We start from the raw sequence: 19,107 nt of genomic DNA on the forward strand, positions 1-19,107 counted from the left end.
GGCAGTAGTGCTGTGGCTGAAAGTGGTAGATCACTAGCCTTGAACAAAAAGAGTTCAGGGACAGTGCCCAGGCCCTCAGTTCAAGCCCCATAACCAGTAAAACAAAACAAAAAACTCCAAAAAAAGAAAGAAATCTACTCACTGCCTGACTAATGAAATGGTAAACCCTCTGTATAATACTTTTAAGAATAACAATAAAATTGTATTAAAAATAAAATACAAATGAGGAAACATACAGTCTTTTTTAAATAAAGAATGAAGTCATTTGCAGGAAAATGGAACTGAAGATCTTCATGTTAAAGTGAAATAAGCCATTCTTTGAAAGAAATATTATGTTTTTCCTCATATATGGAATCTAGACTTAAAAAAAATGACCTAAGTCTAAGACTAGGACTATTAGAGTAGAAACAGTGGGAGGAGGGGGAGGTGAAAAGCTCAAGGGTGACAAACACATTGGAAGTATTTTAAATACACATGAAAAAATGAAACCTGTTAAAATAATTTAAAAGAGGAGGGAGAAAGAACAGTAAAAGGAATGATTAAAGTATACTACACATATGGAAATACTGCACCAAAATAACCCCTTGTACAATTAAGACTTCACTATTCGTTTCTTACCCTCTTCTATTTAGCTATCTAATTTATAGGGAGAACATAAATTGATTTATGAAAATAAGCCATTCCTAGCAAGATACTGACACTGAGGACAATGATTCATTTATTTCTGACCTCATTGCACTTCTAAATGTATAGATATAATCAATCAGTTCTTTTTTAGAATGTAGTATTATTTATTTTTTTCTGTAAGAAAGTTAAAAGAAAAGCATCACCTTACCAGCTAAAATGAAAATTTAAAAACCTCTGTTCTGCAAAAATAACAGCAAAAATAGTAGGGGACAAATACATGAATGGTTGAAAAGTATTAACTAGAAAAATTCTATTTTATTAAAATAGTTTATTGCAATAAGATATTCAATGTACTCAAAATCAATACAAAGTAAGTTGTTAGAATTATTTACATAAAACTATGTAATCAATAATAGCCATGCACAGTGTCAACACAATTTTAGCTTATAGGTCAGTTTAAAATTCTCTAAGGTAAGCCTTAGAAAATACCACAGAGAAATAGCAAAGGAAAAAGGAGCTGATTGAATTGTTAAAGTTCACTGATTTTCATAAGAAGGAAAGTCCTCTGGGTGTATCTGAGACAGCCATTTATTCCTCTAAAGGATAACTGGAGAAAAGTCTGATTTACTTTTGTTAGAAAGGCAGAGTGCAAGTAACTTTGATTAAAGAGCAGATTTCCCAAACTCCACACATTCTAGACCTATTTCCCAAACAGATTTTTTCTCAAGATTAATGTCAAAGTATACAACATTTCATCTCATAAGTATATATGTATAAAAGTATCTACATTTGTTTTTAGTCAGTTTGGATCAAATATCCATGGTGTAACAAACTATAAATTCCATTATTTGCACTGTGTGTACATATATTCACAAAACTGGTTTTTTGATGGACTTAAAAATATATTAAGATGCTAAATAAATCTACTTCATTATGAAATGAAGACTTTGATTAAGAATATATTTTTATTAGGCATTTTGGTAACAAATTGTTGCTCTAGGTATAGTTGATTCATTCCATGTATTTTGTAGCATGAATGGATCCCACGAGTTTTTCTTGAAGGAAAAAGTCTCACTTCTCCAGTTGCTGAGGGGTGCTGAAGGCTTCGTACACATTAGCAGCGAAGTCTCTCACCTGTTCCATCGTCAACAGGTCCTAGCAAAGAACACAGGGAAACGTAGCGTTCGGACACACTGATGAATCTGAACTCACTTCAAATAAGCCAGGAATTTACTTGTAACTTCGTGGTATTTAAGGATAAGAAGGATGCCATTTATGGGAAGGAATCTTTTTCTTGTAATAGACTATAGGAAATAATGCATTGTTTAGGTTCTTATGAGAAAGACAGTGGTATAATATAGGGGAAAGAATCCAAAATCGTCTTTGTGTAGGTTAGGTGCTACGAGAATTTCTACTGAATAAATGAGGGCAATACAAAAGTTGTAAGCCTACAGATACTTTTGATATACACATAACACGACTTTGTATTTTAACATGATTTGTGTATGTGTAGTATGCATATTTTACATATGCATAACACATATGGACAAATAACATAATTTAGAGCAAAGGTGCTTAACTTCTCCCAAGGGATTTGGGAATGTAAAACTATGAAAAAATTATCATTGTACTCCTATTAAAATCAGTTTTACTCAATGCATTCCCCAAAAGATGGAGCTGGAGGTAGTCTAGTGAAAAAACTAAGTACTTCATTGCTTATGCAGCTTTTAGTGATGGATTACTGATGCACTATTATAGTTATATTTTGTTAACTACTACAATGCTTTATTTTTATTTTTTTACAAAATTTTCTTGTCCTCCTCAGTTTCTATGAGGCACCGAATCTTTACCACAACACATGATAACACTACGTAAATTCAACTAACGCTTACAATGTGTCTGGACTATAGTGCAGTAAACATGTATTTATGCTGTAACATGGAAAATGTATTCCCGACTGTATAAATTACTATTAAACATTATTACTCTATAGGCATTCTGCCACACTCATATTGCAGTTTCCAATTTTTGTTTTTATAAAATAAACCATCAGAGAATGTAGTTTTATGTTAGAAAACATGATCGCATCATGAATGCAATTTGTTTTCAAAAATACCCCCAAGCTTTCTTCTTACCTGAACAAAATGACTAGGTGTTTCACTGCAAACGGAATGGATCTGTCCATTTACTATGGGAATTATCTTAGCTAAAGGCAGGCTGACACTGGAGAGACTGAAAAAATTAGCACAGTAATTAATTTTTGAAATTCCCTTATAGACATTTTAACTTTTTTTTTTTGTTCCAGTGCTGAGGCTTAAACTCAGGGCCTGGGTACAGTCCCTGAACTTTTCTGCTCTAGACTAGCACTCTACAATTTGAGCTACATGCCCACTTCAGGCTTTTTTGGTAGTAGTTAATTGGAGAGAAGAGTTTCACAGACTTTCTTGCCTGGATGTGGCTTTGAACCACAATCCTCATATCTCAGCCTCCTGAGTATCTAGGATTATAGTTGTGAGCCACTTGTGCCCAACTTTAACATTTTAATTATACAAGCAATATAGACATTGAAGGATACTTACAAAAATATGTTTAAAAAACTCAAATAGAATTATTCCACACAGAAATAACAATTAAAACTGACTTAATAGATAAATTCTTATATACATATATGTATGTATTCATGATTTTGTATTTTATTTTTTAACTTAGGCCCTAACTCTCTGAATATATTCTTTTTGGTTTTTTGGGGTGTAAGAATTTTTCTATCTTCTTTAAAATTCCAAAGTTTGATTTTTGAAAAATGATTATATAAAGCCAGGCACCAATGGCTCATACTTGTAATCATAGCTACTCAGGAAGCTGAGATCTGAGGATTACGGTTCAAAGCCAGCCTGGGAAGGAAAATCTGAGACTCTTATCTCCAATAAACCACCAGAAAACCAGAAGTGGCACTGTGGCTCAAGTGGTAGAGCGCTAGCCTTGAGCTGAAGAGCTGAGGGACAGCCGCAGGCTCAGAGTTCAAGCCCCATGACCACCACCACCACCAACAACAAAATAAACACAGCCCAAAGCACCATGTTTTGAGTATGGTATCATTTTTCTGTGTTACCTTACCTATTCATGGAGTTGCCATACTGGAGGTCCTGTTCTGTAGGTCGAAAGAATTCAGCCATATTGTCCAGAAGTCTGCTGAATCCTCTATTTAAACAGGTATTCAAAACCATGCTAAAATCTGGGCTACATAAAATAAGAAGTATATATTACTTTTTCTAGATTTTTCAATAAAAAGGAAAAAATTCAATAATTATGTGTCCACTTCTGAGAGCCACAATTCTAGTTACAATCTCACAGCCTGAAGTATTGTAAAGATTTATGGAGGAGTTAATTTTTCAAAGTTAAACATTAAATTCATTTATTATAATTAGCACAACACAATTAGGAATTCACCCAAATCCCTAGATTTTCTTAGGTTAAGCAGCGTTTTGCATAATGTGTTTTTTGTTTTTTTTTGGGTCCGGTCGTGGGGCCTGAACTCTGGGCCTGGGCGCTGTCCCTCAGCTCTTCAGCTCAAGGCTAGCGCTTTTCCACTTGAGCCACAGCGCCACTTCCGGCTTTTTTCTTTTTGCTTATGTGGTGCTGAGGAATCGAACCCAGGGCCTCATGCACGCAAGGCAAGTGCTCTACCACTGAGTCACCTTCCCAGCCCTAATGTGTTTTTAAAAGTGTCAATAGTATTACTTTTTGGGGGAATCTTCTGAATCCTCGTACAATGACCAACTATATCTTTGCTTTACAATCTTTATTGAGACACAATTCTCTATTGCTTCCAATTCCAGAGCAACTGGGATTCCTGGTCTGGGTCACCATAGCTGGCTTTCATTTTATTTTGGACTCACTAGATCACACAGTAAATTTAGGTCTTCTTCCCTTTCCTCTCTACAACTTTCTCTCTTCCTTTCTTCTTTTGGGGTGTGTGTGTGTGTGTGCTGGCACCAGGGTTTTAACTCAAGGGCTTGTACTTGCTCATCTTTTCTACTTTATGGCCTGACATTCTGACCTTAGTGCTAGTTATTTGGAGATCTAACTGGAGTTAGAACCTCTCAGGTTTTTCTTTGTAGACTGGTTTTGAACCACAATCCTCAGATCTCAGCCTCCTGAATAGCTAGGATTACAGGTACCAGCCACTGGTACTTTCTTTTTTCTTTTCATTTCTGTTTTCCATTTCTTTCCTTCTCTCTCTTTCTTTTAAGGAAAAATACATTTAACTTTTAATTAAAAAATTTAGACATTAGCTTGGTAGTTACTTTTTTAAAAAACAATTTTATTCTATTGTAAACATGCTGTACACAGAGGGGTTACAGTTACATGAGTAAGGTAATGGGTACATATCTTGTCCAGCATTGTTTTTTCTACTACTATCCCTTCCCTCCCCCATTTCCTTCACTCCTCCCCCACTGAAGTTTTATTCTCTCTCTTTTTTTAACTAGAAGTTGAACTCAGGAACTCTCCTTTACAAATGCTCTACCACTTGAGCTCAACTCTCAGCCTCATTTGTTTTGTGTTTTGTTTTTAATATAGGGTCTCATTAACTTTGTACGGGATAGAAGAGAACTACACTTGGAGTACAAGTGACCAAAAATGCTAATTTCTAGTCTTCTTAGATATTCATTGACACTCAGCTCAAATTCCTTTTTTTTTTTTTTTTTTTTGCTGGTCCTGGGGCTTGAACTCAGGGCCTAGTGCTGTCCCTGAGCCTCTCTGTGCTCAAGGCTAGCACTCTACCATGAGTCATGGCACCACTTCCAGCTTTTCTGAGTAGTTAATTGGAGATAAGAGTCTCATATTTTCTTTTCCCCGGCTGGCTTTGAACTGTGATCCTCAGATCTCAGCCTCTTTAATAGCTAGGATTATAGGCATGAACCACCGCACCTGGCTTCAAATTCTTTCAAAAAAAATTTTAAAGTAGTTGCACAGAGGTTTCAATTCAACATGTCATGTTAGTTTAAGTCTATCACATTTTTAAAACTAGCTCCCTTTTCCCATTTCTGTTTCTTTATAGTCAAAAATAAAGCAATGCTTATTGCTTAAAACTTTCTAATAGCTTCCTATAAATCTCAGAATTTAAAAAGCATTACATACAAGGCTTACATGTTGTGAGTTACATGGTTCTACATATGTTATAAGAAAAATGCTGCCGGGCGCCGGTGGCTCATGCCTGTAATCCTAGCTACTCAGGAGGCTGAGAGCTGAGGAGTGCAGTTCAAAGCCAGCCCAGGCAAGGAAAGTCCATGAGTCTCCTTTCTCCAATTAACCACCAGAAAACTAGAAGTTGCACTGTGGCTCAAGTGGTAGAACGAGCTCAGGGATAGCGCCCAGACCCAGAATTCAAATCCTACAACTGACTAAAAAAAGAAAGAAAGAAAATAAAGGAAAATGCTGAAATACACATAATGTATTGTTTTTAATACTAAATAAGTAATGATAATGGAAAAGAATCAAGCAATCACAAATACCACATAAACAATTGTCTTATGGATTAAAAGGTCCAACATCCTATTTCTCCATCCTCACTTCCTGGTCACTGTGCTCAGCACTGGTCTCCTTGCTGTTCCCTGAATAAGATAAACATTAGCTTCTGTGCACCTGTTCTTCTTCAAACTGTACTCTCTCTAATCATAAATCTCACATCCACGGGGGATTCATATCTGCTCCAACGAATCTTCTCAGAGAGCCTTTTCAGACCAACCTATCACAAACAGCATCTCTACTCTCTCTCTATCCTGGCAACATGCTCATTTCATCAATGAAGTCACAAATACTTAACAACATAGTAAGCTTATTAATTTTTGGATTTTTGTTTTTCCCATTAGAAGTCCCAGAAAGAATGAACATGAGGCACCTAAAGCAGTATCTAATATAATAGACCAAAGAATATTTGAAGAAGATAAATGAATCAATATATTAATCCTAATGTTGAAATGCAGAAATCATACTCTAGACCAATTGTTTTTTGCAGAGTTGGTTTACTAAACATTTGCTCTGTGAAGTGGGTATGCCCCATGGTAGAGGACTAGGTTAATACTACATTTGGGAATAATAAGCATACAGATTGCAGTTAGAGCAATGGAAGTGTAAATGCAATTTTATCAGAGGTTGCTGATAAAATAAGAACAATCCCCTGGAAGCACTAATGTTTAAAGGAAAGACAGAGTTACAAGAACCTAAGAACTAGGAGAGAAAATATATGTTCACATATGTGACAAAACAATAAGAAATGCTTTATCAATAGTGTCAAAAATCAGAGAAAAGTTGAGAAAGAAGAACATTACATATTCCCTGTATTTGGCAAAAGATCAACATTGACCTTTCCTAGAGTCTCATGGAATGATTTGGTGAAGATCTGAAAAGAAAACAAGAATCAGTGGCTACTGGACAAAGACAAAGCGCTGACAAATTTTGACATGGGATTCGTGACTCAGTTCTAACTATCAGTGCTGATTTTCTTCAAGATCAAGAAGAAGTTATCCTAAGAAAGGAATATCATTTCCTCAGAAAAGAGAACTAGAGGGAAAAAAAGGCATAAATTATCCCAAGGACGCATCTGACATCTTTAATTGAGAAATGAAATAGATTAATTCAAGAATCCAATGTATGTGCTACAAAATTAAGAAGAATGAGGGAAGGGGTAGCCAGAGGATGGTTGTGTGAGAATGTTCAGAGGGGTGACATTGATTAAGATATGTCGTTTCCATAAATTGCTTTGTTAAATGCAACTCCTTTGTACAATTCTTAAAGATAATAAAAAATAACAGATATTTATATCCTTTAACATATAGTCAGATACTATGGTATTTCTCAATGATAAAATTACCTTAAAAGTTTAAGTGGCTCAGCTAAGGTTGAGCAGCCTTGAATTCAGTTCATGGGGTCTTATATGCACTGTCTTTTATATGTTATTTTCTCAGTTTCTGACTCTGCCTCTATTTTGGGTGCTTCAAAACAGCAACAGTTTAGACAGGAAGTGAAATTTTTATCACTCAAAGATTTTAGGAGCTAGGTGTGATATTGCACACCTCTAATCCTAGCACTTAGGATGCTAAGGTAAGAGGACTGTGAGTTCAGGATCAGTTAAGACTTGAGAGCAAGACCCTGTCTAACAAAATACAAACAACCAAAAGAGGTTTTATTAACATCATTGTCTACTCTAACTGATTTAGGGTTAATGAGTCATTCTGAAGATGGTGTCTAACTGTGTGTGTGTGTGTATGTACAAACATATGTGCATACTAGAGGGCTGAGTAGAGCTGATTAGTGCTTGCTCTCAAGAAACAAGAACAGTTCTTCCTACCTCCCCACTTTATCATTCAGTAGCTTCAACTGGGTAGCTGAACTTCAATTTGATAGCCACAGCATGTGGCTACAGTTTCAGTTTTGGTGGTTAAATTTTACTTTTTTGTTTCTGTTTAACAGAGCTGCTTGTTGACCATGTGCTAGTATATGTACGTATGTATGTATGTATGTATGTGTGTGTGTGTGTGTGTGTGTATATATATATATATATAGTATACAAGAATTATTATAGGATGGTTTATCAAAATATAAATGCTACTATTTTCTGACTCTTTAACAGTAGATCAGGATCTTAAACAGTGGGTATCTTAAAAAAAAAAAACCATTCCATCTACTTTAGGCAGGAAATCCTTCCTGAAGGCACAGGAACAGACTTAAAATTTAATTTTTAATGCAATGTTGACTATCTGTTCAAGAAACACTAACAAGTGTTAAGTTCATATAAAGTACAAACACAGTTTCCTTTACATGCAGTCTACATACCTTTCCAACATGTCTCTAGTTTCACTGAGAAGTTTAATAGTGGTAATGTCTCTCGGAGAAAGCCCACAGGCCTGTAAAATGAGAATGCCACATTTCAGTGTGCAGATATTAGCAGAGGATCATGAAGTAACTGGTCAAAGTCACAAACTAAAAAATTCTGGAAATTTAAAAGCATAAGTTCTATCAAGAATCAGAACTAATTCCAAAGTCTTAAACCTATATAAGGCTGTAAGGTCTTTATTTGGACCTTCTTTGGTTGAATTCTAGCATATACAGACAAGGAAGAAGGTAGGTTTGAAGAATGCAGAGGAGGTATATTTTTCTGTCACTCTGAAGAGATTTTATCAGGAAATATGGGTGTTTTTTCAGTCTGACTTTCTGTTTCAGTAGGATTTGGTGCATTGTCCTATCTTTACCCATCCCTTTGAACCATTTTCTTTTTAGTTCCACTATTAAATTTTAAAATTTGCTACTGTTTCCTAGCTCCAGAAAGCTTCTTATTTGGTGAAAGGTCACTGATGATCGTTTTTATTGTATTTTCTTGAGGTCCTATTTTGTAAGTTTTTTTTTCTGTTTTCTTTCTTTACTTCTGTCCCCTTTGTTCAGTTTAGTCTCTGTCTTTCAAATCACAGAATACCTCAAATAGATTGTGACTTTTTTCTTCTTTTCTGGACCACTCATAAATACAGTGTCTCCCCCCTAGGGGGTCATCTGTGGAGTGTCTAGGGAAAGGGAAAGGAAAAATCTGCCATCAATGAGAACATGGCATTCTATTAATGGGGCTCTATGCTGAAGTATTACAGCTTCCGAGGCTCTGCTGGATAAGTAAGAGCTAATATCCCAATCGCTGAAAATTTAAGTTTAATTCAATTTATAAATGAAAAATTACTAATTTTAAGATAAGCTACATAGGGGCTGGGAAGTTGGCTCAGTGGTAGAGTGCTTGCCTTGCATGCATGAGGCCCTGGGTTCCATTCCTCAGCACCACATAAGCAAAAAGAAAAAAGCCAGAAGTGGTGTTGTGGCTGAAGAGCTGAGGGACAGCGCCCAGGCCGAGTTCAGGCCCCACGACAAGCCCCCCCGCCCCCCCCCCCAAAAAAAAAGATAAGCTACATAGCATGCAATCTTTGGCATTTTTATTGCTCTTAATCAATGAATAACTTATATAACAAGTAATCAGGATACACAGTATGTACCAATGCCAGAGGTGATAACTGTTAATATTATAGTCTTTTTTTGTTTCTCAACTAGATGATTACAGCTTTCTTCCAGTCATTTTCCTGCTGACATTCCTTATTTATTTATTTATATTGTTTATTTATTTGTCAGTGGTGGGGCTTGAACTCAGTGCTTGAGTACTGTCACTGAGCATTCTTCATTCAAGGCTAGCACTTAACCACTTTTAAGCTATAGTGCCACTCCCAAGACATTATTTATTTTTGAAAGTATGTTTGAATGTAGTTTAAATTTATGGCCACAAATTGGAGCTCAGATTCCTTTTCCTGGCATACGAAACTCTTCATGATCTTGCCCTAACATAATATTGCCCTAGGTTCTGCCGTTTGATCTCACACTCATAGCTCTATAGATACACTGAAGACGTTGCCTCTAGAATTTTCCAAGTATAATGTATATATTCCTTGTTTTACATCTGGCATATATATATATAGATAGATATATATCTACATAGAGATATCTATCTATATATATATATTTCAGTGTCTGTTTCATATTATTACTAAATAATATAAGTAGCTAAAATGGTAAGTGATTTAAACTAGAAATCAGCCATGTTTTATTTTCTATTTTAGCATGGTTTTATTTAAATTATTGGAACACATGTCTTTCAATCACTTTTCTGGCGCTGGTGGCTCACGCCTGTAATCCTAGCTACTCAGGAGGCTGAGATCTGAGGATCGCGGTTCAAAGCCAGCCCGGGCAGGAGAGACTGTGAGACTCCTATCTCCAATAAACCACCAGAAAACCGGAAGTGGTGCTGCAGCTCAAGTGGTAGAGCGCTCGCCTTGAGCTGAAGAGCTGAGGGAATGCGCCAGGGCCAGAGTTCAAGCCCCATGACTGACCAAAAAAAAAAAAAAATTCAATCACTTTTCAAGAGACTCAGAAATCTAATTTCAAGAATAACAAACAGAGAACAACAACCTGATTCAATGGTTAAGAATTACACACCTGGACTGCAAGTGGAGTTTCTTCATCTGGCATCATATAATGGCATAATAGAGATTTGGATCCATCCTTATTAATCCAAGAAGAAGATTTATGCTGTTCAACAAGAGTTCTGATTTCTTTTAGTTTTTGCTCCAAGTCCAAAAGGGATAAAGAATGTTTAAGAGAAACACTAGAAACATAGACAATTGGAATAAATTGAAACTAGATAATACATTTCAAACACATCCTTTTCTTTTTCGCCAGTCCTAAGGCTTAAACTGAGGGCCTAGGTACTGTCACTGAGCCTCTTTATATGCTCAAGGCTAGTGCTCTACCACTTGAGCTTCAGTGCCACTTCCAGCTTTTTCTGAGTAGTTTATCAGAGATAAGTCTCACATGGGGACTTTTCTGCCTGGGCTGGCTTTGAACCATGATCCTCAGATCTCAGTCTCCTGAGTAGCTAGGATTGCAGGCATGAGCCACTGGCACCAGGCTAACACACTCTTTCATAACAGACCTGTCTGCAAACTTGTTCTATCTGGTCAAATCACAAAATGCTAACTGGACTAGAATGGAGAAACCAGACACCAGTTGCAGGTCATTATTATGAAGCCAAGGAAATTCACCTTTGCTACAGATTACATAATAAAATCCCTACTATAATTATAGATATTGTTAGTATAAGTGGGAGGTAAAAGTCTCAGCAGCAGATTTTAAAGTAGATTGTTAATTTCATAATCCAAATTCTTCTGATTTGTTTGGAAATAAATAAATGTTTCTGCCCAATATGTAAAGGTGGAGACTTACAAAAAAAGGGACTCTACAAAGCAGTACTGAGGGCTGGCATCCGTATTATCACAAATAGTTTCACAGTTCACCATTTGTCAAGTCACTAACTTCACTGGAACAATTCTACTTTTTCTGTAATTCACCAGAATCAAGAAGTCAGAAAAATACCTTACCTTCCTAAAACTTTTTGCACAGCTTGTTTAATGACAGTGATCAGTTCTGTCAGACCTATTAAGGGAGAAACATGATGAGAAGCCTTGTTCCCCTAGATAAGTCCTCAATAATACAAATAAATGAAATCGGTATAGAGGCCACAAAGTAGAGTCTTACCATCTCCGAGGAGATGTTGGATACTTGATAAATACTGCTGCTGGACGTCTGGGGGAGCGAGAGCTGTCTGCACAAAACAGAAATAAAGTTACATTATTCAAGACGTCCACTATTTTTTTTAATTTTATTTGTGAAGATACTGTACAGAGGGGTTACAATTACATGGGCAGGATAATGCGTACATTTCTTACCAAGCATTGCAGCCTCCTCCTTTTGTTTACCCTTCACATCCCTTCCCAGCCTCCCCCTTCCCCCCAAGACGTCCACTATTAAAGAAGCAATATTTTTGGTAGAATTTGAGATTTTTCAGGCTCTGGGATGGTAGGAATAATATTCTTTAACATGCAGAAAGTCTACTTCCAAAATATTTTTAAAAATCAGAGTGCTAAAAGCTTACAATCTTATGAAATATAAAGGTATATGCATTGTAAAATACATTACAAAAATGAGTAAACGCTCAAACTGAACTTCCTGAAAGAGCAACATGCAATTATGTCCACTAAACTTACAGAGCCATTTTTGCCCACTGCTGCATTGTCCAGGTAAATATATCCACCAATTATGTTTAACTGGACTCTCAAAAGAACAACCAGCATACAGGTGCTGTACACGGCCACAACACTTCTTGTGAAACCTTCAGAGAGAGAGAAAAAAAATAACCCTTGTGTTGTTATTAAAACACCAGGAAATGTGTGAAATCCTGAACTATCCCTATGCCTTTTTAAAAGAATAAAGTATCTTTAAAATGTATTTATAACTATATCAAATATGAAAATGTATTAGTTCAAAATATCTCATACTTAACATATGAGCAGCACCACTATCACAAAACCAGAAAGAAAAAACAAACAAATACACACACACACACACACACACACACACACACACTAAAATAAAATGAAATAAAGCTGAGTTGTTCAAAGGGGCCATTATAGATTTAAGAGAAGAGGGCTATTGTTCTTCTATGGCAGGCAAAGGAGTAGAAGCCAGCCATGTACTGAAGGAAGGTATAGAAAGAGAAAAGTAAGCTTCAAGGCAGAAGAGCATGTGGCTGTTGAAGACAGAGGGCAGAGGAGATGGCCAAGAGATCTAGTAGGAGGAAGGCATCCAGGGGATTTAGAGACATAGAAGTTACTACTCATGCTGGGAAATTTGCTTGGGTGGAGGGAAGAGAAGAAAAGCCAGGCTACAATGTATCAAAGAATGAGTGGGAGTGAAGGACTGAAAAAAAGGGAATGAGGAAAGTTTTGGCCACAGGGAGTGAGAAAAAGTGTAATAGCAGAAAAGGACTAGAGGATTCTAGAAAGGTTCCATTCATTATTCTGTTGATAAGAATTAGTTTAGTGGATGGGAAAACAAAGGGATGATTTCTACTATTGAGTTTTTGAGACATAAAGACATATACAGGCTCCAGGTAAACACTTCAAATTTTTATCAGGAATGAAAGTTTTCATACAATAACATGGTAAAGCTACTTTATTAGATGACATACAAACTTCCTTTAACATATAAGGGTAGGAACTGAGGACAAGGCTCAAGTGGTAAAGCACCAGCCATGAGTAGAAAAAAATCGAGTGAGGATAAAAGGTCATGAGTACCTTATTACCAGAAGGGGAAAAAATTACCTATAGATACAACTCTCTATATACATACACACATACATACACTGTTAAAAATATCAGAACTATCATAAGAACAACAATGATAATACCACCACCACCACCACTCATTATTTTCTGTGACTGGATATTATATCTACTCATCTACTTGATGAGTGTTTTATAATCCTGAAGACTTTATAAGGTAAAAAGACACTCATATGATATAGAACAAAAAACTTCCCTTATAAACAGTTCAAGGATGTGCTGTCACACAGAATATGTAGGCTTACTTATTATCTTTAGATCCTCCCATATTTCTATCTTGTTTGAAGGCCTAAAGGAAAAAAAAGTCAGAAAACATAATGAGTGTTAGGGCTGGAGCTCCATGGTCCGGTGAGTGCCTGGTACATACTGATTTCCTGCACACCCCTCTCCTGTGCTTCCCGAAGTGACATGTTGATGTAAATTACCTGGTCATTTTGTTTATAGTAAATCATATGGCTTATCTATTTATAATGTATGTGAATAATATTTATTACAGTGGAAACAATTTAGGGAGGTAAGCTGGGTTAGGAAGACATTCCGTAAGCTCTCAATGCTAAGATTTCTTTATAATGTCAAAATAATAGGAAATCTAGTTTTATGACAAACAATGTGTGAATGTTTTATTGCCCTAAAAGCTCTGTGTAATGAAAGAGTCTAAATAATGAACAAAATAAAATGGATTTAGTAAAATACTCATTTGTTTTTAAACTGAGTTTATATATCACAAGCTTTTCTTATAAAGAAAATAAGGAAGCTAAGCCTTTTAATAAATATTTTAGTTCAACCTATAAACTATGTAAGTGCAGTCCAAAACTGAAAAATGCCATAATTTTCAATTACCTGTTTTTTAGCAGAGCTGTAAGGCTTTCTGAGTTAAGCTGCTGCATTAATGCCTCTCTTAGTGTTGGGAGCATGGACAGTACTGTAATACAAATAGACAACAGAAATAGAAAATCACAAGCAATTCGCCTGCCATCACTGGAAATGCATGTTCTAGTTGCCCACATGACCATATTAGTAACCAGCAAGAGCTGGGAGGGAATGACAAGGTTAGAGAATTTCAAATATTATCATTAAAAGAGTTACTATTATGTGCTAATAAATAATTTACTAGCATATGTTAATAGAACAAAATTACATATATACCAAGATTATAGCCATATAGTTAGGTACATGCATAAGAGTTATTATTCCTAGATGTCAACACCGTGGTGATCTGTACAGTATGGATTATGGTTATTCCCCCCCCTCCCTTCCCCTCCCCTTCTTCTACTTCTCTTCCCTCCTGTCCCCTTTTCTTCACTTCTCTCTCCTCTCCTATCCCTTTTCTCTCTCTCTCTCTTTCTTCTTTCTCTCTTTCTTTCCCTTCCTCCCTCCCTTTCTCTCTTTCTTTTTGGTTGTGGGGCTTGAACTCTGGACCTGGGTGCTGTTCCTCAGTTCTTCACCTCAAAGTTAGTGTTCTACCACTTGAGCCACAGCTCTACTTCTGGTTTTCTGGTGGTTAATTGGAGCTAAGTCTTTGAACAGTGATCCTCAGATCTCAGCTTCCTGAGTAGCTAGGATTACAGGTGTGAGCCACCAGCGCCAGCCCATTTTTCTTTCTCTACTGAAATTTTAGTGCCTTTTCACTTTGAAGGGTTATCTATTCCCTGGAGATGCTAGCACCTGGTGGTGGCACTATTCTGGAATCTTTACCATGAGGCACTGGTGCCTGGCTATTTTTACTTTTACTGTTCCCTGTTTATTTCCCTGGTGCTGGGCACTCCAAGTATTTGCTGAGTGAATAGATAAATGAATAAGAGCCAGGTACTGGTGGGTCATGCTTACAATCTCAGCTAATCAGGAAGACAAGATCTAAGGACATCAGCTCAAAGCCAGCCTGGGCCAGAAAGCCCAGGAGACTCATCTCCAATAACCACCACCACCACCACCAACAACAACAAAACCCCAGAAGTAGAGCGCTAGACTTGAGCCAAAAACCAGAGATAGCACCCAAGCCCAGTGTTCAAGCTCCAGGACTGGCACAAAAACAAACCCCCAAACAAATAAAAACCCAAACTGCCCAAAACAAAGAATAAAAATTTATATTGATTTTAACAAGTCAACGTTAAAATAATATATTTCAGTTAATACAAATATGCACTAGATCAATCATTTGTCTCTTCCTCTAATTGCAGTGCTGGAAATTTATGAATTAATACACATCAACAAACAACTCTGTACATGAATAAACATTTCTCTTCGCCTCACCTGTCATATTGCAAGTCCTCTGGTTACTTTCAAAATGATACTGTCGTCGGGCTTGAGCAATATATTCTGCAGCCTCTCTTTCCTGTATTTCTCTAATTTTTTTCTGTCCGTATTTCCCCAGGATATATACTCCTAAAATCGTTTTTTAAAAATAAAGAAATATATTAATTAAGGTATTAAAAATCCCAACAGTATTTTAACCTAGTTTATCCAATTATAAGGCTCATCTCAAGCAGAAGCTAAAAATTAAAGAGCTTTATAGAAACCGTATTAAAGAACAGTATAAGACAGAACTGAAGAGAAAGATAAACATTGTCGTAGCTAAGGACCGAGGATATGAAGGAGACACAAGAAGCAAGCCCTAGGGAATCAAGTATTGAGAGGCTGGCAATGCCTTTAATAGTTTGCGGCGAACGCCTTCTCGGCCAGCGAGGAAGAACGACCACCACACCAGGAGTCTTCTCAGAACACGCTTTATTGGAGAGCCTTTGAATTGATGGGAGAGCTTGAGCGCGAGAGCGCGTGTACACAAAACATGGCCGCTTATATAGGGAATAGGAACACTGTCGTTTTCCCATTGGTCGTCTGCCTTTCGCCGTCACCAGGTGCCACGGGATTGGCTGGGGACTCTACATGGCTCGCGCATGCGCAAAGCCCAGGACCCACCGTCCTGCCAAGCACTGCCTAATATGGAGTTACCTCAAAACTGCAAGGAAGTGGGCGGCGGCACCTTGTAATGGCGTTCGCCCCGGCTCCCCACAATAGTTAACTGGAAAGATGGTAAACATTTAGCAATATGGAATTGTTTAAATAAATTATGATCTAGCCACACAATGAGATCTTATGTAGCTATTAAAAACCCACATTATTAAATAGTTAATGACTCAAAGAAATACACTGTTACATGATAAAGTAAGATCTCAGACGGTGTCTTCTTTTCTTTTCTCTCTTTTTCTTTCTTTCTTTTTTTTTTAGTTCATTCCCTTTTTGATAGTGGTAGTGGGATCTGGGATTTGAACTTAGGGCCCACCAAGACTCTTTTTATTTCTTAGGTTATTTTTCCAATACTGTCTTTAGTTTTTGCCTGGGTTGCCCTTAGACAGAGATCATCTCCATATTTTAGATTACTGACCCACAGTACTACACTGGGATTATTTTGTGTTGAGATTGAGAGTCTTGATAACTTTTTCCTTAGACTTGCTTCTAGAAGTAATTCTCCACATCTCTGATGCTTAAGTAGCAGATACAAGTCAATGCACCTGACAAATTATGTTTTTTTTTTGTTTTTTTGTTTGGTCATAGGGCTTAAATTCTGGGTTTGGGCACTGTCCCTGAGCTCTTCAGCTCAAGGTGAGCCCTCTACCGCTTGAGCCACAGCACCACTTCCGGTTTTCTAGTGGTTATTGGAGATAAGAGTATCACGGAGTTTCCTGCCCAGGCTGGCTTTGAACGTGATCCTCCTGAGTAGCTAGGATTACAGTTGTGAGCCACAGGCACCCAGCCAAATTTTGTCTTTTAATGGGCTAGATACATAAAAAATGGATGAGTTTTGATCCCTAATATATAATAAAAAATGTGAGGTAACAAATGATTTCCTTCTGTCTCTTTGAATTTTCCATATTTTCTTCAATAAACACATAATATTTCTTAAAGCTGTAAGGTGAAAATTTTTTAAAAGGATGAAAGAAAGGTAAGTTTATTTATCTGTGTATTCAAAAAATCTCTGGGAAAAGGAGAGAAGAAGAGACTATTACAATACTTCAGTGTAAAAACACAAATGGTATCATATGGTCTGTTTTTTAGCACATTTAAGCAGACACAATGAGATACAAATGTGTACATTTTTGCTCTATGCCTTGTGGGGGACAGTGTTGTCCTAACTAGGAACCTGAACACTCAGGTGGTTAATAACATTTGCTTAAGACATGCTGGAAAGATAAAAGTATGTCAACTAACTTTTATCTCTGATCAGCACCAATGAATGCCAGAAATGGAGTTTCACAGATGACATTCTTGGGGTTCCAGGCCTTTCCTCCAAACATTTGCAGAAGTAAAAACAAAACTTAAGGCTAATTCTCCACAGTGACAGGGATCAATAAATCTAGTCTAGCCTACAGAACATTTGGATTACAATACATCACATGAGCATATGTTTCACAGGTAAGACTCCAGTTCAGCTCTCATTATTTCAAAAGGATAATTTGGAGAAGAATTTAGGTATCTTTAAAAGTTAATGGCAGCTGTGAATGATATTCTTGAAAGAATTTAAATTTTTAGCCCCCAATAGTAATTATCAAGAAGCTGAGACCTATATAATTTCTTAATCAAATAGATAAATAAAGATGTAAAATTTACTGCTTGGGAGCTTTATTGTGTTTCTCAGACTGAGTGTCAGGAGGAGTAAAGCACTGAGAGGAAACCCGCTTCATAGCGGTGTACTGCCTGTCTATACGTTGCATGCTCCATGACAGAACTAAAGGCTGCTTGTAACTTGAGCGGAAATATATTTATGTTCATGAATAACAGAGTAACATTCTTCCATTTTGATCCACGCCCAAGATAATCTCAAGAAACAAAGGTACAAAGAAGCGACTGTGTTACAAGCAAACTCACTGAAGCTCCACAAAGACTGGATCTACCCACTGTGGGAAAAACTGTGGACTTGACTCTTCTGGAGGTGATAGTCCTTCTGCACCTCTAACTCCTCGTGTGAAGCCAGTATCCCTAAAGAAAGGAGAGCCATCTACTCAGCGTTTTGAGGGCAGGAGCCACTGTGACATTAGAGGAAGGCCCAGGGAACTTTAGCATCTGGCCCAACCCTGAGTAGGGGCACATGGACCAGACACTGCCAAAGCCTAAGGAAGAATCAGACATTCCTGATAAACTGTGACAGCCTATTCTGCTATAACTAGCTCTGAATGATTTGCTTCTATCATTCTTGCATAATAGACTAATAAAAGCTATGTGCCAAGTGATTATTATCTCAAGTTACTTTGTGAAATAAAATACTGCAATGACACTCTTTGCCTAGACATAAGTTTTTCTGGAGTAAATATAATCAGACATTCTTGTCCTGGGCTGTTTTGTAACCAACCTCATTGGTGTGGCCCTAGAGGAAATAACACTCTCCTTATACAAAAAAGCAGAATTTTGTCTTTAGCTCCTATGTCCTTTTCTCCTTTCCTGCCTTAAGCCTGTTACTGTCCTGGTACCTTTTATTGGGGAAGAGCACTACACTGATAGACCCTTAAAATGGGAAGTAGCATAGAGTTTTAGAATTAATCAGCAGTGACTAATGTTTGCCCCTAGCTAAAACCCAGTGTTTAACTGACATACCTCTTATTTAGTTATACAGAAAGTTGGAAATTGGGGCTGGGAAGGTGGCTCAGTGGTAGAGCGCTTGCCTTGCATGCATGAGGCCCTGGGTTCGATTCCTCAGCACCACATAAGCAAAAAGAAAAAAGCC

General features: G+C 37.1%; 1 protein-coding gene across 1 annotated transcript; it reads right to left on the reverse strand.

Moving 5' to 3' along the window:
- Nucleotides 1-938: 938 nt before the first annotated feature.
- On the reverse strand, nt 939-15,777 carry Pex3 (peroxisomal biogenesis factor 3; the record flags this gene model as incomplete). The annotated part of the gene is made up of 11 exons (XM_013026994.1): nt 939-1,782; nt 2,763-2,859; nt 3,742-3,864; nt 8,461-8,531; nt 10,648-10,816; nt 11,589-11,643; nt 11,746-11,812; nt 12,255-12,379; nt 13,637-13,680; nt 14,232-14,313; nt 15,642-15,777. Coding segments are annotated over 11 exons (1,053 nt in total), but the record flags the coding sequence as incomplete, so codon positions are not given.
- Between the last annotated feature and the right edge of the window lie 3,330 nt (nt 15,778-19,107).

The sequence above is a fragment of the Dipodomys ordii genome, unplaced genomic scaffold, assembly GCF_000151885.1.
Source record: "Dipodomys ordii isolate 6190 unplaced genomic scaffold, Dord_2.0 Scaffold98, whole genome shotgun sequence".
NCBI lineage: Eukaryota > Metazoa > Chordata > Mammalia > Rodentia > Heteromyidae > Dipodomys > Dipodomys ordii.